The sequence below is a fragment of the Gigantopelta aegis genome, chromosome 10 (genome assembly GCF_016097555.1).
Source record: "Gigantopelta aegis isolate Gae_Host chromosome 10, Gae_host_genome, whole genome shotgun sequence".
Taxonomy (NCBI): domain Eukaryota; kingdom Metazoa; phylum Mollusca; class Gastropoda; order Neomphalida; family Peltospiridae; genus Gigantopelta; species Gigantopelta aegis.
Genome location: NC_054708.1, coordinates 89,654,108 through 89,679,785, shown reverse-complemented (window position 1 = coordinate 89,679,785; position 25,678 = coordinate 89,654,108). Strand labels below are relative to the sequence as shown.

At 37.8% G+C, this 25,678-nt stretch overlaps 1 protein-coding gene across 1 annotated transcript in view; it reads right to left on the bottom strand.

Moving 5' to 3' along the window:
- The window catches only part of LOC121383901, a 167,786-nt gene that overhangs the window by 135,370 nt on the left and 6,738 nt on the right, over positions 1-25,678 (bottom strand). Inside the window, exons 2-3 of the mRNA XM_041513999.1 lie at positions 22,097-22,262; positions 4,238-4,375 (exon numbers count right to left, since the gene is read on the bottom strand). Coding sequence (XP_041369933.1) covers positions 4,238-4,375; positions 22,097-22,262 — 304 coding nt within the window. The remainder of the gene's footprint in view (positions 1-4,237; positions 4,376-22,096; positions 22,263-25,678) is intronic.

Below are 25,678 nucleotides of genomic sequence, written 5' to 3'. Positions count from 1 at the left end.
AGTAACGGGCAAAACCCCTGCAGTTCGCCAAGCATGCACGAATCCGGCATGGCATGCTCCTGATTAAAAGTTCAATAACATTTTGGGATATCCTGTCCCATTCCTCTTGGAGTGCAGCACCTAATTCAACTAAGTTGGTTGGAAAACGCTGATGTTCTCGGAGATGTTGTCTTATGATGTCCCACATGTGCTCAATGGAAGTGTGGTGATATTCTCTTGGTGTATGTATGAAGTGACCAGTAGATTCCAGTGAGCACGGCATTGTAGTCTTGAAAGACAAAATGGCATCCAGCCTGATGTGCGAAGGGCACAACCCAAACAAAAATGCATGCTTACGGATAGGTTGTCACAAGATATGGTTGTTACAAGATAGTACAAGCAATGAAAGATATTTGCAAGCTAAAATTTAGCTTGCGTAAGATAATCAGTAATTCTGCAAGCTTGTCACGTTTTTATTTGTGTAGGTGTATACTACCAAATCAAATCCCATAGACGACAATAGTAACATATGTGGCTAAAACTCCTACCTGCAACGTATCAACCGACATAAACGCCACGGATATAAATACTACCATCCCTCACACTTAAAGTGAATCAGAAAAAATTGGGGGTCAAGCTGCTCGTTTCTGAGATAACGGGTAGCGTCTATGACTACCCTAGTTCCGCACAAAATTCGAGTACTTTTTTTTACAGGTACCCCATATGTTTCAAGCACAAGGCTACTTGACACATTGGTACTAGATGAAATAAAATTACATATTTTTTTTACCCAGATGAAACTATTATTTTTTCAACCAACACACTCGCATTTATAACCAATCACAGGACTTGTGGTGTTCACTTCTCTATCAAAAGTTCGGTGCACCTCGAACTTTGACCCAGCCGGAAGTTATTTGGTTTAGTACTACCTGTAAGCATGCGCAAGCTTGCTGCATGCATATCTTCAACTGTGGAAGCTTCCCGCAAGCATGTTTTCATTTTTGCAAGATTGCTGCATGCATATCTTCAACTGTACAAGCTTCTCACAATAATGTTTTCATTTCTGCAAGCTTGCTGCATGCATATCTTCAACTAAAGTAAAGTTTGTTTTATTTAACGACGCCGCTAGAGCACATTGATTTTTAATATTATCATCGGCTATTGGACGTCAAACATATGGTCATTCTGACACTGTTTTTAGAGGAAACCCGCTGTCGCCACATAGGCTACTCTTTTTTACGACAGGCAGCAAGGGATCTTTTATTTGCGCTTCCCACAGGCAGGATAGCACAAACCATGGCCTTTGTTGAACCAGTTATGGATCACTGGTCGGTGCAAGTGGTTTACACCTACCCATTGAGCCTTGCGGAGCACTCACTCAGGGTTTGGAGTCGGTATCTCGATTAAAAATCCCATGCCTCGACTGGGATCCGAACCCAGTACCTACCAGCCTGTAGACCGATGGCCTGCCACGACGCCACCGAGGCCGGTACATATCTTCAACTGTGCAAGCTTCTCACAATAATGTTTTCAATTCTGCAAGATATGTGCATGCATGTCTTCAGCTGTGCAAGATTCTTACTAACATGTTTTCATTTCTGCAAGTTTGCTGCATGGAAGCATGTCTACACTTCTGAAAGGTCGTGCAAGGCTCCACATAAAAAAGGCTTAGTTTGTATAGTTGAAATCGAACAGAAAAAAACCTAAGTCCAAATAATTTTCATGGTTATTTTTTTTTAATTCATAACTTCTGATATAATTTATAAAATTCAGTGGCAACAGCGACTAAACAACCAATACATGTAACAGATTTAGATAGTATTTACAATAATAATTAAAACAAAATTAAGATTAATACATATGCATGATGACGTAATCTGGTAAAAACTGGATCATCTTGTAATTATTGGATTTTCAAATGGCCCCACAAATTACAATATATGCATGGCTATGAGAGGATGACTTGGGCAATGTTTGGTTGAAATTTGCCTGGTGGAATCTGAGATGTTGAAAATGTCTGAGCCAGGGTGGTCATCTTGGATTTTAAATCAGACCAAAAAATAGCAATACTTATAAGTGCCATGAGAGGATCATTTGGACTGAATTACATTGAAACCTGCCTGGTGGACCTTGAGAAGAAGTAAAGAATGTCTCAGTCAATCAGAGGCCAGGGCGGCCACCTTGGGTTTTGAATTGGCCATGAGAGCATTGTTCGAACCAAGTTTGGTTGAAACCTGGCTAGTAGAACTTAAGATGAAGTATAAAAGATCTCTGTCAATCTGAGGCCAGAGCGGCCATCTTGGATTTTGAATCGGCCTGAAAAATAACAAAACTTGGTCAGGGCCATCAGAGAATCATTAAGAATACAAATGGTTGAAATTTGCATGGTGGAACTTGAGAAAAAGTAAAAAAATGTCTCAGTTATTCAGAGGACAGGGTGGCCATCTTGGAAATTTTATTGGCCAAAAAATAACAACACTTAGTCATATATGAGAGGTTCATTTTGACCAAGTTTAGTTGAATCCTGCTTGGTGGAACAGGAGAAAACAGAAAACAAGAAGAAACAAACAAATGACTGTACACCACTGTGTGAATCTCCAGACAGCGGAGAAATATAACCTAAAAGAAGAAGAATATAGGATCAGCAGTTTTCTTAAGATATTAGTTCAGTCAAGATTACCCCACATACACGGAAAATGTCTATCATACAGGAAAACTAACTTTGTACGTATCTGACTACATGTAGCATCTACTTTTTGTTTTAACAGTTCATGTTTTTCACTTTAAAACTGATCATTATTGGTTTTTGTAGAATTATAAATGATACAAGATGGCCGCTGATGATGATGGCGCAAGCTTGCAGGTAGCTAGTCGCAAGCATGCGGGAAGCTCATCGCACGTTTGCAGGTAGCTCGTCGCAAGCATGTGGGAAGCTCATCACAAGCAAGGTGTTTTTTCATGCTCTTTGAGTGGGAACATTAACACATATTGTGCACTTATTTTGAGTTTTATATTGTTTATTTATATATATTATGGATGTTACTGCAGCAGTTACATTGACAAAGAGCAGATAATTTTATTAAAATCAAGGTTTTCATCAAACCAACATAAGAAAACAATGTATTACGAATTTTGGCAAAGAAATATTGACCTTTCACTTTACTTTCTGTTCTCTTTGGGGCTACTTTGGTTCACAGAAACTGGTTAACAAATGATTGACTCGAGGCCAGACCGGTCTTGATAACCCACAACATAATCCACTATATAACCCACATCATAACCCACTACATATGCTACACTTTAGAAGCTTGAGGCCAGGTCAGACTGGTCTTGATAACCCACTACATAACCCACTACATGCTACACTTTAGAAGCTTGAGGCCAGATCGGTCTTGATAACCCACATTGTAACCCACTACATGCTACACTTTAGAAGCTTGAGGCCAGACCGGTCTCGATAACCCACATCATAACCCACTACATGCTACACTTTAGAACCTTGAGGCCAGACCGGTCTTGATAACCCACTACATTTTACACTTTAGAAGCTGGAGGCCAGACTGGTCTTGATAACCCACTACATGCTACACTTTAGAAGCTTGAGGCCACACCGGTCTTGATAACCCACTACATGCTACACTTTAGAAGCTTGAGAGTCCAGACCGGTCTTGATAACCGACTACATAATCCACTATACAACTCACATCATAACCCACTACATGCTACACTTTAGAAACTTGAGCCAGACTGGTCTTGATAACCCACTACATGCTACACTTTAGAAGCTTGAGGCCAGACCAGTCTTGATCACCCACATCATAACCCACTACATACTACATTTTTGAAGCTAGTTCTCACTGAAACTTGAGAACCATACTATTTTTGCATTATTATTTCTTGTTCTGTCACAATTCTAATTATTACATATAATAAATTTTTCTAAATATTTCACACGATTCCCAATAGATTCAGATGTGGGTTTTATGCTCCACCAACGGAGGGCTTGGCATGTAAAGTTACATAACTGCATGATGCACATGCTTCTCGGAGGGTTGCGTTTTTACGTTTCAGTTCAAACATTGACTGTGGCTACGTTTATGTGAATCGAACATGTTTTCTAGTGTTTTTGCATCACCATTTGCTCACTTACATGTCTTTACGATGTTTTTGATTCTGTAAAAATAATCCGATAGCATTACTTTTACCAATGTAAAGTTTCTTTTTTTGAAGAGTATATATCTGAATATTATAACAATACCTGTAGCTACACAATGTAATCCATCAAGCCATAGTACTTTGTTCCTTGGACATGTGCAATGGATTATATGATTTTTTTTTACACACATGTGTTTGCAACTTGCATTGTCACATTTATTTTCTTCCATAAGTGGTTGACCTGCAAATATTAAAAAACACACAAAATTAAATGAAATTCAAACAGGGTGAATGTATGTTGTGATATATATATTGCCGAATAAAGCTTTATCAAGAATTACCATGTTTAAAATGTGTTTACCGTGTAGCAATTCAATTTGCTAACCTAAAGAAAATTTGTCTAAACATGTTCAAACAATGTTCGAGGCTCGAAATTGGAGGGAGGCTGGTGGCAAATTATGCTGCTAAAAATGCCCAATATGCTTTCTGACAATCGATTTGACAAGCAGCTGTTTGCTTCCCATTTGTTTTTTAATATTCCATCTCTATCCACATTCTTGATTTATCTTACATCTATGCTTGCCTCGAGTTTTACATTCTTCTTGAAATAATTACAATATGAAACATTATTTCACAAACAGTTTGTTTACATTTGTAAACTGATGGCGAGTGTGTTCTGTATTGTGATTGGTTAATTACATTCTTTTTTCCCCGAGATCAATGGAAAATAACACCCAGAAAGCTAATGACGTCATTAGAAAGGGAACAATTGTCTTTTAACAAACATAGTCTAAAAAGCTTTGAGTATACATGTAGGTCAAGTCTAAAAAGCTTTGAATATACATGTAGGTCAAGTCTAAAAAGCTTTGAATATACATGTAGGTCAAGTCTAAAAAGCTTTGAATATACATGTAGGTAGTCTAAAAAGCCTGTAGTGGAAATGAAAACAAACATAATGTAATCATCTAATATTTGACATCTTTGCCAAAAAAGAGTTAGTTTCTTTGTTTTAACATTACTTTATAAAAAGGTTAACCCCTGCGCGTGCTGTAACCTCACCGTGGTGCAGGGGTGTAACATTCTCTTTGAGAATGGCCAATATACAGCACAAATCCCCTTATTTTCTTCAAGATACAATTGAAATTTTGAGTAAATGTCAGTATCTAACTGTGATATTTGTATTTTTGCAGTTCTTTACACTGTTTTTATTTAAATCTTGGAGCTTTGTCATCACAATACTCCCATTAGTAGCATAAACCAAATATTGTAGTCTGCACATGGGGCATAGGATCAAACCTCCTCAGAGGATTCATTTTCTGATTGAGTTCCACCCCCATAGGTTACAAGATTCTGACCGATTCAGTTTACACATTACATTCTATTTTCCACTAAAGCAAGGGTTCAACATTTTTCAGAAACATTACTTACCACAGGGCAAGTGCCAATCAGATATTCACTTGCCCCATATATTTTACCACTTGCCCATACTTCTTAAGGTAACCAGTTGTGTTACTCCTATTTAATTTAATACAGTGCTTAATAATGTAATAATATTGAAAGTAATTGGTTTGATTACACAAATAAAGAATTTTGCAACGCTTATCCACTGTCTTATCTATTTGTTGATTTAAACTTCGTTATTCAATATAATTATTGTGTCGATGTATGTCTTAGTGGTCGTGGATGTGGCGAGAACCCTTTCCACTTATGGCTGGCATTGGTTGAAAAATATTTGGGGATTTTTGCCCATGTGTCATTATTGTGAGTATATTATTTAACATTCTCTGCCCCAAACACTTCTCTGGGATGTTTTTACCCTGTTCATAGCTGAGAAAAGTCTCTTGCAAACAGCCGTGGCTGGGCTCAAAGTCAACATGAGCTCTGTTACTCTGCAAATGCTTTTAAATAGTGCATGATTGGTAAACAACAGAAGGGGAGGGCTTGCAGCCTTGTATTTTTAATTTATCAACCATAATTTATTTGTTAAAAAACTATTAATAAATCAGAAAAAATTAATACATTCGTGTATCACACCATCACGATTATGGCTTAGGACTAATGAAATCTAACTTGTCACGATTATGACGTAGGGCTAATGAAATCTAACTTCACCTTACTTTTGCTGTTAAAGCCTTCATTATAAAAGCTATCTTGATAAATTGTAGTGTTAAATTTTATTTAACACATGTAACAAACATGATAAATATGATAAATTAGTGTAGTTTATTTATGATAAAATGGTCAAACAAAAAAGACTCCATCATATGCGGTCAAGCCTCATCCCAAGTGGAAATTTCCACCACCTCGGGTGTACTTTTTCATCCCACAATGACCACGTATGATGGAGTCTAATAATCTATACCTCACAACAGTGATATAGATTCTATTAATCTACATTACATAGTTATGACAATTCCTGCAGAATCCTAAAAAGACACATTTATCTACCAACTGAATGCTTTTTGCAGATTAAAATATACCACTTAACAGGTAAAGTTTGTTTTGTTTAACAACACCACTAGAGCACATTGATTAATTAATCATTGGCTATTGGAAGTCAAACATATGGTAATTTTGACAGTCATACATTTTTTCCATTAGTAATAATACGGTAATAACAATAATAATAATAAATTCTTTTTTAATGAGCATTACACTTAGCAAAATCTAATCTTCCCTGAGGCCCTCAAACAATACAGAATTACAATACATACATTTATGAACAAACAGAAAATACATAGGCCTACATGGCATTAAACATAATGTACAAATGATATTATTATAAGAAATATTTCTTGAGTCTATAATTAAAAACAGCAGTATTTGGCGATGATCGAATAGCTTTATGTAATTCATTTCAAAGTATTGGTCCAGAGTAACTGAAACCATATATTGATAAGTTTGAAAGATATTTTGGGGCTTCTTTGCATAGACTTTTATAAATTTGTAAACATTTGTGATAGTGGATTCGTGTTTCCATTGTCATCCATCATACAACGAAAATGGTAGTGTTCATTATTAAAATAATTTACCTTGGGAGCCAAAACAGGCCTTCACAAAAATGAAACTAGCGATATCAATGCAATCGATTTATTCGAAGAAGATAGAAGTAAAATGAACAGAAAAATGTTATACTACATTAAGGTATCTCTTAACAATTTATTTTTATTATCTTTCAGATAGATAGAAATCTTTATTAAAATAATAATATTAAATTTTGATTGGTTTATCAAAACAAATGCCCGTGAATGTCAGACCGACAATATCTCTGGTTCAATTACATAAAAGATGAGTAATAGCCACTTACCAGAGTACAAAGCAGCTGAAAGGTCCTAATTAACCTTTAATAATTTTGTTATGTAATCCCTTCTTCGACCTCCAAAAATGGCCAATTAAGACAGTTTACATTTCTATGTTATTGATCAGGTAAGAAACTTTGGATTTTAATGTGGATCTTGAAGTACATAACCAAAAAACATATATTTACCACATTTCTCTGGTGTCTGATAGAACTCAATTTTTATGTGGATCCTGAAGTACATAACCAAACAAATATATACCGTATTTTCCCATGTATTATGCGCACCGGTGTATAATGTGCAACCCGCAATTTGAACATTCATTCCAAGAAAAAAAAACATGAACCACAATATAATGTGCACCATTTTTTTAAACCACAAAATCAACGGTGAATGCAAGATGTATCGTTTTTCCCCCCCGTCACCAAAATTAACGAAAAGTGAAAGCAGCGGTATATTGAAGAAACAAAACTTAAAATTAGGTACTTGAGTACATAAACTTACATGTCACATTAAACATAGCCTAGTACTTGCGTACTTACATGTTACAGACTCACACATCAGGCCTGCACAAATTGCACGAACAACCGTTTCGTTCATGCATCGGTTATGCCATTTTATTTGGCATAACCGATTTACCGTTCATGTAAAATTTACTGAATGATTAGTTCCAGCAAAGTACCAAAATATTTTTATTGTGAGTACAAACATTAGACTTGTTCCCAGTGCAGTGCTTTTTCATAGCAAATAACGTAACCAGTCAAGTTTGTACAAATATCTTGCGAAATAGGTGCATTTCCATAGGTGATGGGATGAAATAGGTACATTAATAATATAAAATTAATGGTAAGAGACTGCTTTGCAGTGAATTGTTATTTATTCACATGTAGTTATGCACACATAATGATGTGATTTATATAATAGGCAAAGCCTGACATTCACTATATTTTGGAGATTTATTACAATAGTCCTAATCATTATTATTATTTTTAAATCTCTTAAACATTTGCATACATTATACTTTTTACTTACCAATACCATTGCCACTCTCGTTTTTCCAAATTAAGTTTTTTGGGGTTTTTTAAATTATAAAGAAAAAACAGGTTATGCAAACCAAAATAGGTTATGCAAAATCTTTTGGCCTAAGCCCTTTTCAAATGCAAACTTTTAATCAAAACAAAATTATATACCCATACACTGTAAATGACTAATAAATGAAAACAAAAATATAGAAAATTACATTTACAGTACACGAACCAACCATAATTGCATCTAGACGGCGACTCCGTCCAAGCTAGACGGCGTCTAGACTAGACGGCAAAATTTAAAAATTTCCTGTTTAGACGGTTGATCGGCAGTAGCTGCAGACACTGAAAACGTGCACGAGCTACTTGATTTGAGCTTCTAAGCTTTTTTTTGTGGGTTGTCAATTGTCACTACATGTTATGAAGTGTAAGAAACAAAAAAAAATATATATATATTTTATTTTTATTTTTTATTTCACGTGGGGTTTTTTAAAATCGCGATTGACGTGTTTACAAGGCATTCGCACTACATTGAAAATAATAATTAAATAATAGATTTTTATTAACCAATAGCCCTTGTAAATCGTTCAGTGGGAAACGATTACAATAAACAAACAATGAACAGGAGTGTATGGAGAAGGAATAGTTCTTCGGTTTACTAAGGAAAGAAGTGAAATCGAGAGAAAAAGGGGGAAACGAAGGAATAAGCTTGCTTTTGTGTACGTGATAATTAGCACAGCAGTGGACAGTTCATTTCATTTGTGAGGGGATGTCGAATTTGTTGTTACGTTTACTATATTTAAAAAAGTTAAATAAATAATAATAATAATAAAAGAGAAAATGATAAAAATAAGTGTTTTTAAAAGGAGGGGGGGGGGGATACTGCGTGTTAATAAATATTTAAAAATAATAATGTTTGCTTTTGCCTACGTGACGATTGTCATGGGCAGCTATGGATATTGTTTTATTTGTTGGAGGGAATCAGGTTCCCACGTCCGTAGGAATAATATCTGGGGGAGGGTGCACAACTTAGCGGGGGATCACAGCCCCCATAGTGTGGAGATGGGACACAGGCCATATTTTTACTTTATTTTTGTCCTCGAGTGCAAGCGGGGCGGGCTGCTCCCCTCCCCCCCCCCCCCGGTCCACCTAAATTCCCACAGGCCTGGGATGTCAAATCTGTTCGCTGGGGCGTTAGTTTTCAAATTTTATTAATTTTCTTGTTTGGCCAATAAAATACATTACATATATGGTATTTGATCCCCGCTAAGTCTATTGGTATGTTTTATGATACCTTTTCAGGTGCTGCCACAAATTTGGGAGCAAGTAGTATATTGTAGTATTTACTTTATTTTTTTGTGTGTCTTCGTTAAAGTTTTCAACAATAATAATAAAATGTGACTACAAAACTCACTGTATATTCACCGCCGATGTGACCAACGATCCCAACGATCGCGGGTTACATGTCGTTTACGAGTTTTGTTAAATAAATGTGTGTTGGCGTGATTTCCAAAAAGAACATGGGTACAGGTTTTTTCTTGAGCTGTTGTTTCAGGTTTATTCTCTCTAGCACCCATTTATCTTTTCATCCATTAACTATACCAATATTACCTGTATACGTTCACCGCCGATGTGACCAATGATCCCAACGATCGCGGGTTACATGTCGTTTACTAACTTTGTTAAATAAATGTGTGTTGGCGTGATTTCCAAAAAGAACATGGGTACAGGTTTTTTCTTGAGCTGTTGTTGTTGCAGGTTTATTCTCTCTAGCACCCATTTATCTTTTCCTCCATTAACTATACCAACATTACCTGTATACATTCACCGCCGATGTGACCAACGCTCCCAACGATCGCGGGTTGCATGTCGTTTACGAGTTTTGTTAAATAAATGTGTGTTGGCGTGATTTCCAAAATGAACATGGGTACAGGTTTTATCTGGAGCTATTGTCGTTGCAGATGTATTCTCTCTAACACACATTTACCTTATCCTCCACTAATTGTACCAATATTACCTGTAAACGTGTACCGCAGATTTCACCAACGATCACAACGATCGCGGGTTACATGTCGTTTACGAACTTTGTTAAATAAATGTGTGTTGGCGTGATTTCAAAAAGGAACATGGGTATAGGTTTTATCTGGAGCTGTTGTTGCAGATGTATTCTATCACCCATTTACCTTTTCCTCCACTAATTGTACCAATATTACCTGTATACGTGTACCGCCGATTTTACCAACGATCGCGGGTTACATGTCGTTTACGAGCTTTGTTTAATAAATGTGTGCTGGAGTGATTTCCAAAAAGAACTTCGGTACAGGGGCTGTTTGTATTACAGCTATATGTATATTTTCTTTTTCTAGGACTGTCGTTGTACATATCTCTCTTTACTGTTTTTGGTTTTTTTTTTGTGTATACATTTTTTTCAATGTTAATCCATACAATTTGATCTGTGGAAAATATTCCGGGTTTTTTTTTATTACTATTATTATTTTAGTTTTTTTAGTTGTTTTTTTATGTCATATATTTATATGCTAATTTTATCCATTCAGTTTGATTTGGGAAAACACCCCATAATAAAATACCCCTTTTTTTCACCAGTAGCCATACATGCACACCAGTGTGTGTTTATACCGCCAAAGTTACAAACGATCGCCGGTCTGTAATATGCTTAGTTACATAAATGTGTTTACGTGATTTGCAAAAGGAACTTAGGTTACAGGTTTTATCTGGAGCTGTTTATTTTGCATGTGTATTCTCCACTAGTTGTACCAATATCATTATTTATTATTTCACTCGGGACATAAATTTGATAATAACTGGTAACTCGTTTATTATCCTCTATACATGTATGTTTACCGCCGATTTGACCAACGATCACGAGTCGTTTCGTCTGCGAGCTACTTTGTTAAAGGGACATTCGCGACTTTGCTGCAATTTTTAAGATGTTATTGACTAACAGATACTTTTTAACGATTGTAATTATATATCAAATATATTTTTATGCATAAAATATTAGTGGCTATATATTAAACGTGTTTCTGATCATTCTAATATGTTCAAATTTCCTAAAATGTTTGTGTCCCTTTAAGACAAATTCCAGTTTGGGCTTCTTACAAATAGAAACACATTGAATATACAGACACTGATATTTTAAACAAGAAAATATATTTAATATGTAAGTTTAATCGTAGAAATATTTTATTAGTGGGAAACATCTTACAATGCAGCAAACTCAGGAATGTCCCTTTAACACAGGCACCAAGCGTTAGCAAGCAGAACAATACAGTCGAATTACGTACTTTACATGAACATGCACGCTCTTTGAACTGAATACACATTACGCAATACGGTTTTATGGCTCTTTGCTGTGTAGCTTTGTACTTGCTTTGGTGGTCTGTATGGAGAGATGGTAAGAACACATGTACGTACACCTGGTTGTGATGCAATACACATGAACACCTGCATACATGTGCATGTGCAGATGCAGACAATGACATAAAAACAAGTTTGTCAGCTGGATTTTGAATACGGGGTTGTTGGGGTTTTTTGTTTGTTTGTTTGTTGTTGGGGTTTTTTGGTACGTTTGTTGTTGTTGTTTTATCTGTTGCTTTGATATTGCAAGGACTGTGCGGTCACGAACAAGCTTCATTTTGTCAATCCAATCTTGGAACAGTGGTAGTCCTCTTACTGCCAGGGCAGGAAGGATGAAGTTGTCTTGTGCCTTGCTCGAACGCATTCATTTAAGTCTAGAATCGTGGTCGATCCCCGCCAGTGGGATTATGTCTCGTTCCAGTTACTAAGTATGTACTATCATTGGGGGGGGGGGGATATTTATAAATAATAAAATTGAAGTGAAAATATTTGATTTTGATTTTTTTGGGGGGTGGGGTGGGGAGGGATATAGCCTATGACAATGACCGCGGGGTGTATTTGAAAGGCGTGGAGAGGGTGGGGGCATGGTGTCGGTTCAATGGCCTGGGAGATGAAAATAAATATATTTCACGGTCTGAACCTGCTTCTCTGACACAAGTTTGATTTCAGGTGTTAAAATGTAACATTTCCGGCCTTCTGAACAGAGTAACTGGAAAAGTTGGAGAATGAGGACTATTATGTCGGTACCTTTTAGGATATAAAAGGGACATTCCTGAGTTTGCTGCATTATAAGAATAAAATATTTCTACGATTAAACTTGCATATTAAATATATTTTCTCGTTTAGAATATCAGTGTCTGTATATTCAATGTGTTTCTGGTCGTCTTAATATTTGTAAGAAGCCCAAACTGGATTTTATTTTAGGAATAAAATGAAATTTAACCTGGTACAAATATTAGAACGATCAGAAACACGTTTAATATACAGCCACTAATATTTTATGCAGAAAAATATGTTTGATATGTAATTACAATCGTTAAAAGGTATCTGTTAGTCAATAACATCTTAAAAATTGTAGCAATGTCGGGAATGTCCCTTTAATGGTTACATAGTAGGAGGGGAAGGGGAAATGCAATACATTTAGTCTAATTCAGCCAAACAAGTGAACACTAGATTAACAGTTGGGCACAAATTTAGAGAGTTCACCAAAAATAAAAATGCAGACAGTGGTCTCAAATTTTTTTCGTCAATAAGAACCAAAATTGTTCTGAATGTGCACTTTAAATATGACTTGACCTGACTGAAATTTTAAAAGGAGTGCTTTCATAATCAGTTTAGGTCAGGTTATAGGGTTTAACGTGCACTTTCAGAGCAAGCTGTTTTAGCGCGTGCCTGTCATGGGCACAGGTGCCAGCCTCAGCTGGCTCCTCTGTCCAGGGCAGGAAAGGGTTGGGGTGGGTGGGAGAGGGGACTGTCTGCACTGTAAGAGAGTAGCACGTCCAATCGGTAGCAGGTGGAGGTGGTTTTGGTGCTATGGCATTTGGGATATCCCGTAGGATTAAGCATAATTGAATGTAGGAAATTTGACGCATTTTTGAACGGTCCGCCTAAATGGAAATGGGGAGCTATATATATTTTTGAACTTAGTATGCCGAGAATAGCTCGTTACTGGGACCTTGTTGGAGTTAAGATGTCTCCCTAGGTTGCCCATAGTGGCCCTTAAAAGGGCCCGATCTGTTCAGAAAAGGAAATATTCACTTTGTTTCACACACACACACACACACACACACACACACACCGATTGCCACATTTAGTAAAAATTGTAGGCATTAGGACAAATATTGTTAAAATAGCAACTGATTCAAAATTGTAAGTACAAAAATACTAAATAAATTAAGAATAAAAGTACACAATATTTCAACTCAATATCTTGAGGCATCGGTTGAGTGCTCACTTGCGGTGCTTGGGTCGCATGATCGAACCACCTCGGTGTATTCATTCACCTGATTGGATTTTTTTTCTCGTTCCAACTAGTGCACCACATCTGGTCAAAGGCTGTCATATGCATTTTCCTGTCTGTGGGAAAGAGCATAAAAAAGATCCCTTGCTGCATCAGAAAAAAATATGTAGCGGGGTTTCTTCTGATGACAACGTGGTGTTTGACATCCAACAGCCTATGATCAATGTATTCTAGTGGTGTCATTAAACCCGTGCACTTTAACTTCTAACAATATTAAAGTACAGATAAATGTTCATAAATGGTAATTTTTAAAGAACACCACAGTAAAAACGAGTAATATAAATAAATATTATGTACCGGCTTCGATGGCGTCGTGGTTAGGCCATCGGTCTACAGGCTGGTAGGTACTGGGTTTGGATCCCAGTCGAGGCATGGGATTTTTAATCCAGATAATCAAATGAACATGTAAATGACAGACCTATATAAAACCCGCACTCAATCCTTTTGTAATTGCTGACACGTTTTGAGTTATTAAAAGAAAGCTCCTAGACAAAATAACATAGGACCGTTGGTAAAAAAGATATACTAGTAAGCATACTGGTACAGCTATTGGAACACAGGTAACCAAGGGATATATATATATATATATATATCCGCAACAACAACAGTCGTATATATATATATATATATATATCCGCAACAACAACAGTCCAAGATAAATCAGGTACCCAAGTTTCTTTTGGAAATCACGCCAGCTCACAATAACTATTAACAGGAATTATGAAACGAAACAACAGGTGATCGTTGGTCAAATCGGCGGTAAACATAATATTTGTACAGCAAGTGGAGAAAGGGTAAATGATGGCTAGAGAGAATACACCAGTATCTGAACAGCCCCAGATAAAACCGTTACACAAGTTCCTTTTTGAAATTACGCCAGCTCACATATTAACAAAGCAGCACACAAACGATCGGCGATCGTTGGTCAAATCGGCGGTAAACAAGTATACAATGTTATTGATACAGCAAGTGGAGAAAGGGTAAATGGTGGCTAGAGAGAATACACCAGTAACAATAACAGCCCCAGATAAAACCTGTACCCAAGTTCCTTTTTGAAATTACGCCAGCTCACATATTAACAAAGCAGCACACAAACGATCGGCGATCGTAGGTCAAATCGGCGGTAAACAAGTATACAATGTTATTGATACAGTTAGTAGAGAAAATGTAATTGGGGGTTAGGGATGATATACCGGGCCCATAACAACAGCACCAGATAAAACCTGTATCCAAGATCCTTTAGGAAATGACGCTAACTCACATTAATTAAATAAAACAGCTCGCAAACGAAACGATGATTCAGATCGTTGGAGAACTCGGCGGTAAACATGATATTGGTACAGCTAGAGCAGAAAGGGTAAATGGTGGCTAGAGAGAATATTCTTGTAACAACAACAACAGCCCCAGATACAACCTTTACCAACATTCCTTTTGAAAATCACGCCAACTCTCATATTGACAAATCAGCACACAAACAAACGGCGATCATTGGTCAAATCGACGGTACACAGAATGATATTGGTACAGCTAGTTAAAAGGTAAATGGGGTTAGATATAACATATTTGCAGCAACAACATCCCCATATAAAACCTCTTCCAGGCACATGTAGCACACCCCTCTTCCAATTGTGGACGAATATGTACGTTTTTTTTTTTTTTTGTCCTATATAAAAATACAGATTAAAAAAAATTGGCTTGTGTTCCCTCTCCCACTAGAGACTGAGCCCCCTCCATTAGAGATTGTGCTCCAAACCCCCACACCCAGATATTGTTACCACGTGCCTGCGTACGTTCCTATCGAAAATCACTCCCAACGCAGACGAAACGACTAACGATCATTTGTCAAATCGGTGGTAAACATACATGTATAATGCTATTGTTACAGATAGTGAAGAAAATGTAAATGGTGGCTAGCGGGAATATATCCACAATAAAAACAGCCTCAAATAAAACCTGAATCCTAGTTCCTTTTGGAAATCGATTAACAAAGCAGCTTGCAGACTCGCAATCGTTTGGGCCGTTGGTAAATTAAGCCGCAAACATAATTATATTGCAGGTGCATGTGCACAGGGGTGTGCTTCAGGGTCTACCCTCCTCCCACTTCCCGAATTTTCTTTAAAACAAATATTTTTTTGCGAAGCATGACCCGACATTTCCTAAAAACATCTCACCAGTCTAGACACCGGTACTCTATTTTCTGCACATGCGCCTGTGTACATTGTTTTGTGACCCCCACCCCCCATAAACGTAGCTCGCCAGTCTAGACACCCCCCCCCACCTTGCTAACATTATTTCATACGCGCCTGCATTGGCAAAAACAGAAAAAGAAAAAAAGAAACGAATTTTAAAAAACACCCTAAATAATAATACATGTAATAATAATACAAATAAAATGAAGTTTTTGTTAGCCGTTTGTGAGCCACATGCACATTTATTTGTCGATTTCACTTCTTTTCTCTCAAAACCGCAATACCCACCCCCCAGACACATGCAGTGACGCTCCTTTTCCTTTATAGTATTCCTTTTTCAGCTGTCTACAAGGGTTGTCGGTCAGTTAAATTACATCATGTGTTTTGGTTTTAAAATTTATTATAGTCAGTATAGAGTGAATGATTTAAGATGCCAATCGGAATATATCAATAACAGAAGTTTTAGGATTATAATTTAATAATTCTGCTTTTAAAACATGTCAACGCTGTGGCATACAAGGTTTTTTTTGGGGTTTTTTTTTTTTTTAAATTAAATTAAATTTATAACATATCGGCAGTTAACAACAACCGACAGATAAAGAGGTCACAGATTCGCAGCAAAGTGACCGGTGCGAATTTGCAGAATCGCAGCAAGTTGTTACTGGTGTGGAACAAAATAGTCTGATAGCCAATTTGGTTTTAAACATCCCTCCCTTAACCTTTAGACTACTGGATTAATTTTTAACAAAAACCACGTTGAGTGGGTACAAGTTTATAATTTTTACTCACATATATTCACTTAAATGTTTCATAAATACATGAAATAAAGTTCATATATGAATCGGTAAGTATTATTTTCGTGTCTTTTTTTGTAATTTTTATTATTTTAGATCGGCTAATGGTGATTAAAATTAGGCAAAAAATCGAAACAGATGCGTTTACTTACGGGCATTTCAGGCCTCGAAATTCGGTGTTAAAAGGGCAGGCTATAATAGCCTTTAAAAATCTAGGAAATGAAGGGCACCAAGGCTAACCTAAAAGGCACAAAGGCTACGTTCATACATTTTCAAAGGGCACCAAGGCAATCTTTTTTAGGAAGTCATTTTAACCAGAAAAAAACTTTTTATCTGTAATTCTGTTAAATTGGTCATTCATCAATAAATCAAAGTATTGTAGTGGTGTCATTAAACAAAACAGTATTTTAACTTTTTTGTGGTGTCCTTAAAGACAACTTTGGTGGAGAGAGATTATGACGTATCTGGTCTCCTTGAACAAACACTGCTGCTGTCATTACAGCAGGTAATGGATCAACGTCCACTGGTTTCGGACCATCTGAGCAGATGGAGTATGACTGAGAGAAAATTATATTTGAATGGCTGGACATTAAAGAAATAAAATAAAATAATCTGTAATAAAAGTAGATATGTTAATTTTATCTATTAGTTTGTGAAGGTATCTCCAGAGAATCACTGTAGAATACAGGTACTAAGTTTCAGAATTATCCAATCAAGATTTCTATTTCAATTTTACAATCTCAATACTACCAAGTGAAGACTACCAAAAGAATATGTGTATTACGTTTCAGAACAATACAATTAAAGCTTTAGGAAAAGGGATGAAATGTTCAGTGTTAAATTATTTGAAATACAAATAATTAAATAAATAAATGTTCAAACCAAATCATTTAGGTTTTTAAAAATTTAATCTTTATATTATTTTTGTTGTAAATTCTATATTTAATAATAATAAAGAAAATCCACCCTAATTTCAACAAACATAATTGTAATAACAAGATTAACCAAATGACCCATATAATTAGAATAAAAAATGTGGAGGGAAATCCCATTCTGTCATGTGACCGTATCCACAAAAACGTAAACATTGTCGAAGGACACCATGGCCTATTTTCTTAAGTATGTGTTCAGCATTTATGGATTATTTTTAATATGTGTGTGTGTGTGTGTGTGTTTTAAATGGAGGTTGAGGGGTGTGTGTGGGTGGGGGGGGGGGGGCGCAGCAGCGATGATTTTTATACACCCCACCGCACTTTTTTGCACCTTCTTACGCCGTGCCCTGGACCCAATCACTGGCGTTGTTAGAGACTGGACCCAGACTAGACATGCCTGGACGTTGAATGAGCATAACTAATTTGTTTGAAATTTGAATCATTAACACGTGCTCTTATTAGGTACCACGGTAATTGATGACACACGAGATCACATGACAGTACGGTAACGTGTGTGGCGATTAAACGGCTTTTATTACAAACTGCTAAATACTGTAGGCCTATACAGGAAAATATATCGTATTATCGTAACTCCAGTCATATCATACATTGTAGGTTTATTTTCCAAAAACAACAACGTGCGATCTCAACAAAACAATCGAGGATTTCTCGATACCACATGCACGGACTACAAGTCATCACGTTTTTACCGCATGCAAAGGTGAAGGTCATCTGAAGAAGACGTGGTACAATTTTCGTTGTTGGCTACTGCTTAGGCCTAGGACCCAGAATTTGTCAATATACACGGCTGTAGCCTGTAGGAAGATACCAAAAAGTGGGGTGGTACCAAGTAACCCCTTCCCCGCTTCCTACGCCAGTAATGTATAGGCCTATCAACTGCTGAGCATGGGTAATAATTAAATAAACGGAATATTAAAGAATAACCACAAACATTAAACAGTTCACATTTATTTCAGTGTTTCAGTTAATTGGGAATAAATTAATTTGGGTGATTTTAGCATGGGTCCGTTCAATAGGCTAATAAACATTAAAACTATAAGTCCGTCCCACAGGGAACGCCTTTTTTATTACTATGAAATTTACTATAAGTTATTCATTTCTAAGCTGATTGATTTGTAAATTGCACACAAAATTAGTATTGTTTTGTTATTTCCAATACACTTTTACTTTTCTTGTTACATCAAACAAAACTGAAACTAATAGCAAAAATCTTTTTTTATATACTCTTCAAAAGAAGAAACGCAAAACCACATTGTCGTAACATTTGGAGAATTGATTTAATTATTGAATGGTGAGTCCGATAATTACCAAATGTTGCAGGATTGTTCACAATTCACTCTAGTCCATTGTGAGTAAGTGATAGGACACACCACCAAGGTCAAGGTCATCTGGAGTCAATACCGGGTGTGGCCTCCGCGTGTGTTGACAACTGCCTGGCACCGCCTGCCCATTGAAGCAACCAGAGTACGGATGACTTCTCGGGGGATGGTGGCCCACTCAGCCTGCAAGGCTGCTGCCAGCTCGGGCAGGGTCTGGGGCTGTGGTTGTCGCTGTCGGAGGCGTCGGTCCAACTCGTCCCATAGATGCTCAATTGGGTATAAATCCGGTGATATCGATGGCCAAGGAAGGACATTAATGTTGTTGTTCTGTAGGAAAGCCGTTGTGAGACGTGCTGTGTGAGGCCTGGCGTTGTCATGTTGGAACACTGCGTTGGCGTTGGCCATAACTGGAACGATGTGTGGCCGGAGGATCTGGTCAATGTAGCCCTGTGCATTCAGGTTGCCCTGCACATGGACCAGGTCAGTTCTGCCAGTGTGTGAGATGGCTGCCCACACCATGACACTACCCCCGCCGAATCTGTCCACTTCCTGCACGCAGTTTGCCGCATAACGTTCACCACGACGCCTATACACGCGACATCTTCCATCATGACGTCGGAGCAGAAATCGGGACTCGTCACTGAACCACACCTGTCTCCATCGCAGTTGAGGCCATTGTCGATGAATCTGGCACCACTGCAGTCGGAGTCGACAGTGTTGTGGTGTTAAGATGACACCTCGAACTGGGCGTCTGGCACGAATTCCTACCTCACGTAGGCGGTTCCGTACGGTCTGGTCGGATATCCTGCGCAAACCTGGTATTGCTGCGGCTGTGGAGGTGGCAGTAGTTAATCGTTCCCGAAGGTGGCGTACCCGGATGTAGCGGTCCTGCCCGGGGGTAGTGACCCGTGGTCGACCGGATCTAGGGAGGTCACGTGTTGATCCATGTTGCTGGTAACGGTCCCACAGTCTGGAGATGGTGCTTGGGGACACATGGAATGCCCTGGCAACGGCCGTTCTGGATTCGCCTGCGTCTAGTCGGCCGATGGCATTGTTTCTCTGCGGTTCACTGAGACGTGGCATATCCTGGATTGTCAACTGTCGGCCAGATACAGAGGCCAGGCAAGCGAACACCCTGCACTTTTATACTGTCGGTGTTCATGTTGCACGTGCAGACAACGCACGTGCAGTGGTGACATGGTTTGCACGTGGCTGCGTTTTTGCGAATATTCACAGTTTGGAACTTTATTGTACAGTAGCTGCGTTTTATCGAATGTAACCGTGGGAATGTGTTTGGGACATGCAATGACCTTATATTCACAACTTCGGCAATTTACGGTGGAGTTTTTCCCCCGTAATGCTGTACGTTTCAACCGTAATTTATCATTTGTTACGTTCGATGTGCAGTTATAATACATGACCAAGAAACTGTATACAAACACTACCGAGGAACATCGAATTCGTGCATGTTTAATGTTTTAAAATAAAAGTTAGGGTTATACAAGTTTAAAAAAAAAAAAAAAACATACACAAAAGGGGCACCACGGCAGGTAATTAAAAGGGCACGGTTATTCATAGCCGTAAAGTAAGTGGTATTTTTGAGGCATCACGGCTAAGGCACAAGGCAGTACGGCAAATGCCGTGGAGCCGTCGTGAATTTCGAAGCCTTTTTATTATTTTAGATCGGCTAATGGTGATTAAAATTAGGCAAAAAATCTAAAAAGTTGCGTTTACTTACGGGCATTTGTGGCCAGCTGTCCAGTATTTATGTCCATTATTCCCGATAACAGTGGTTTTCTGACCATATTTTTTTTTAAAACCCCAACTACGATTCATATTGCAATATTTGGTAATTTTTGTTGTTGGTAAAACGATCAAATTTATTATCAAATTAGCTGTTACAATCAGCTATCGATCCCTGAAAATTACCGCGACGTGCCGCCATTGTTGTCAAGAGAAAATACTTGCCGAAAACAAAAATTTCAAGGTATTTTCAATTGAAAAAATCTAAACAAAAACCACCATTTTGAAAAAAAATCTTTTTTCTTTAATTATATTTCCGTTTCCGGTGAGTGTCGTGTGCAAAACGGCGGGAAATATGAATTGGGGAATGCACTGTGTACAGTGTACAGTATATCGACTGATGTGACGTCGGGCGAGATATCTCGCCTGCAGTAGTCAGAAGGTTAAACCACCCCTCTCCCCCTTTTTTTTTTTTTTTTTTTTTTTTTTTTTAAATCGGTGGCACATCGAAAAGTCAAACTGATCAAACTGATCCCCATCATATATAATGAATTCTTCCACAGCTGACGCAAGTTGCACGTGAGTCAGTTTCACAATTTATTTATTTTTAAAAATTGGTGTTTCACTTTTATGACTTGAAGCTGTTAATAACAATGTGCATGTAAACATGGTCAATATAATCATAATGAACAGTTCTACGCGTTGGATGAAGTGCAAACGTAATTCTTGTTGAAATAAATATTTTACAAAATTGCCAATCAGCGAATATTTGGAAACATTTTTTTTTTTCCAAGACCGCCGAAACCGCCGAGCCGATCTCCGATATTTCCACTATGGTTGGTTCGTGTACTGTAGTTCTCGAGGCTAAAAATATTTATAGTCCAGTTTTGTCATTTTTGTGCACTTTTTGGCGAGGTATGGATACTTTTGTAGATTTATTTTGCATTTATTACAACCATCACAAGTGAAAAGCGATTTTTAAGAGGGTTTTGGTGTTTAGTTGAATAACCTGTAAAGTACCGTAAACTACCGATCGGCGATTTTTTAACTGGACATTTTTAAAACATAGTTGTTTCTATTGCTATGTAGAGTGCACACTCCCATTTTTAATCCGTATTTTCTGGAGAAAAAAGTGTGCATAATACATGGGAAAATACGGTATTTACCACATTTCTCTGGTGCCTGATAGAACTCAATTTTCATGTGGATCTTGAAGTAAATAACCAAAAAACATATATTTACCACAATTCTCTGGTGCATGATAGAACTCAATTTTCGTGCAAATACGTTTCTGCCCAAGTCTTAGTTTAACGTAAATCTTCAATTTCTTAACTTCAACTGGATATGGAAACTTATGCTTTTTGACTTGACCATTCTCAATGTCTTCAGCTGTCAGCCCAGTAAATGTCTGAAAAATAAATGAACAGGCCTGCATACAAATTGCCATCACAAGTTACTTTCCATATATACTGAAAGGAAAAAGAAACCTCGGGTCAACTTTAAAGCCAGCAGATCAAATTGTACGACACGATATGTACAATTGTACTACATATCTATGAAGGACGGACACTAATGATAATAAAGTCAATTTTTTTATTGAAATGTGAAAGAAAATGGCAACATAATCCGATTGCAAATGACTGTACCCCCTATAATTGAAATCAAACACTCATGGAAACAATTTATTAGTATGTGTCACATGTCATTTAATTCTTGTTAGTCTGTGTATGAGTCCACTAGTCTCACTGGTCTCACTAGTACCGTGTGTGACCACCCCGTGCCTGTGTAGCTGCCCTGACCCTCCTGGCATCAAGGCATTCACACTCCTCATTGGAATGTTATTCCATTCACCTATCAAGGCATCTCTGAGCTGGGCAAGGGTGATGGGTGGGTTTGGACGATTCCTCACTCTCCTGTCTAACTGATCCCACAAGTGCTCGATGGGGGACAGATCAGGGCTGTAAGCGGGCCAGTCGAGAGGGACGATGTTCTTCTCTGCGTCGTCTTGTTGCAATGTCACGTTGTTTTGCTGGACAAAGGGCACGGCGTGAGGCTGCAGGATCTCATCCCTGTATCAGACGGCTGTCAGGTTCCCAGCGATGACCACCAAAGGCGTTTTCAAATTCCACCCAAGACCATGACTGAGCCACCCCCAAATCTGTCCCTCTCATCAACGCAAGCATCGGCAAATCTCTCCCCACGACGTCGATACACACGATGTCGTCCGTCCGACCGGAAAAGTGTGAACCTTGATTCATCCATGAACAGTACACGCCTCCATTGCATCATGCGGAACCTTCCCAGTGCATGTGCACGCAGCCAATTCATCCGACATTGTTGACTTAATGGCGTCAGAGGGAGATCAACGTACGGACGACACGCAACGAGATTAGCCTCTCTCAGCCGATTCCTTAGTTAATTGGTCTTTTCTGTTAGTTGCCTCTACCTATGATTCCTGATTGGCAGGTCTGTATTTGAAAGGTGACCAGAAGACCCAATTAATTGACGGTCTAGACACAAAAATACATACCAGTATTGTCGCCCCTAAAATGGTAATGGACACTGTTTATTATCACTTGGGTATCATGGGTTGTCATTTTTGCTCCAAAGTTGCATACCAATAGGCCTAATAGTGTACATTTTTCCTTTGGATTATTTAACAGAGAAAATACTATAACCCCATTTTATTCTGTTAATGCAACTTGAAATATATTTAAATAGTTTATTATATTATCACATCATTTATGTTTCAAACAGACAAGTAAAGACACACAGTGACTCAACAATGATCTTATTTTAATACATAAACAAAACATGGCTCTAAATGGGACAGGACCAACTTGGTCCACAACTGAACTGAGGCCGAATTATTTCCAAACGCTTGAAATTCAAGTTAAGGGAGATAACATAACAAAGTATTACTTACCGTAACGTCATTGTGTTTACTCTTGAATACTGGATAATCGTTATTCAGTCCAATTAACTTTTCTCAAACTTTTATTTTTCAAACACACTACTGACAGAAAAGACGTTTCATGGAAGATAAATTGCTTTCCGATGTCCAGTTTTGTTTACAGATTAAAGTAAAATTATTGGACAGTCGACAACTGGAGAATGTGATTTTATTTTTCAGATGCCAGGGAATGTATTTAGTTGCCATGGGCGAGTGTTTTACTCGTTTTTACCTAGTAATTAAAAGTAGACTGTCATTGCACATATACTTATACACAGCTTCAAGCCTTAATTTAGCACGAAGTCCTTTTGAATACATGGGGGTAAGTACATTTATTGATATTTAAATGTTTCTTTACACACATGTCACAGATACTAACAGTGTATTACAGATGATGCACTACTTATTTCATACAAACCAATTTTACAGCTTTGCCCTCCAGTATAATTCTAAAAACAATATTTTAATGCTTAGGTGCGCCGGTTTACCAGACATCACTGTATACATATCAAGCTTGGCTTGTCCGCACCTTGGGCGCAGGCGTCGCTGAACTAATTTGTGACATCATTTCCCAAGAGCGCTATGGTTGTTCGCCTATTATCGCTCACCAGTAAACCCCAGTCACAAAAAGTTTGTTTTATTTAACAACGCCACTTAAGCACATTAATTTTTTATCTTATCATCGGCTATTGGACGTCAAACATGTCGTCATTCTGACACTGTTTTTTACAAGAAACCCGCTGTTGCCACATAGGCTACTCTTCTACGACAGGCAGCAAGGGACCTTTTATTTGCGCTTCCCACAGGCAGGATGGCACAAACCATGGCCTTTATTGAACCAGTTATGGATCAATGGTCGGTGCAAGTGGTTAACACCTACTCATTGAGCCTTGCGGAGAACTCACTCAGGGTTTGGAGTCGGTATCTGGATTAAAAATCCCATGCCTCGACTGAGATCCAAACTCAGTACCTACCAGCCTGTAGACCGATGGCCTAACCACGACGCCACCGAGGCCGGTTGCAAAATACTAATGCACATCATAAAATATGTTAAACTAGCATGAGAAACAAAAGTACACACCTGATCATTTATTCAACCTACAAACAAACAGACTTCGTAACGCTGCCTCGCTTGCTACACTGAATGCTTTAGAGCATAGTCTGCATCGTGCTTTGTGTCCATCATCGGGCACACACAAATACCAGTCCTTGTAGTCCTCGATTTGCAACCAGGTATCGTTAAATTTACACTTGCCTGGCATGTTGAAAGCATTTTCATGGTCAATTTAACAATCAAACAATGGCATCTTCCGATGATGCATAACGACCACATGTCCGCATGCGCAAATACTTTGACCCAATCAGAGAGCAGTATTTGTGAATATTTAATTTCTGTGGACAGCCGAAGCACATATTTGGTGGGAATGACAAAGAAGTTTTGGATTGATGCGTAAATAAACCTACGGAAGCGATTCAATTTTTGGCACTAAAGCTAGGAAAGACATGTTTCCTATTTTTTCAGGAGAAGAAAATAAAATTCAAGGACTTTTCAAAGACTTTTTCACAAAAATACGATTTTGCAAGGTTTTCAAGGCCTTGAAAATACATTAACAAAATTTAAGTACTTTTAAGCACTTCAAGCACCTGTGCGAACCCTGATAATAAACTTTTAATTATTTTTTTTTAAACTTCTAGCTCCTTTTCTCTATGATTTTGACACAAAAAACTATCTCACAAATCAGACAAAAAACTATCTCACAAATAAATATGTGCAGTAACTATCGTGAACTGTTGTGTTTATTTGCATAGTAACAATCTTGAACTGATGTTTTTATTTGAAACTCTTTGTTTGCACCGTTTGTGTGTTTACG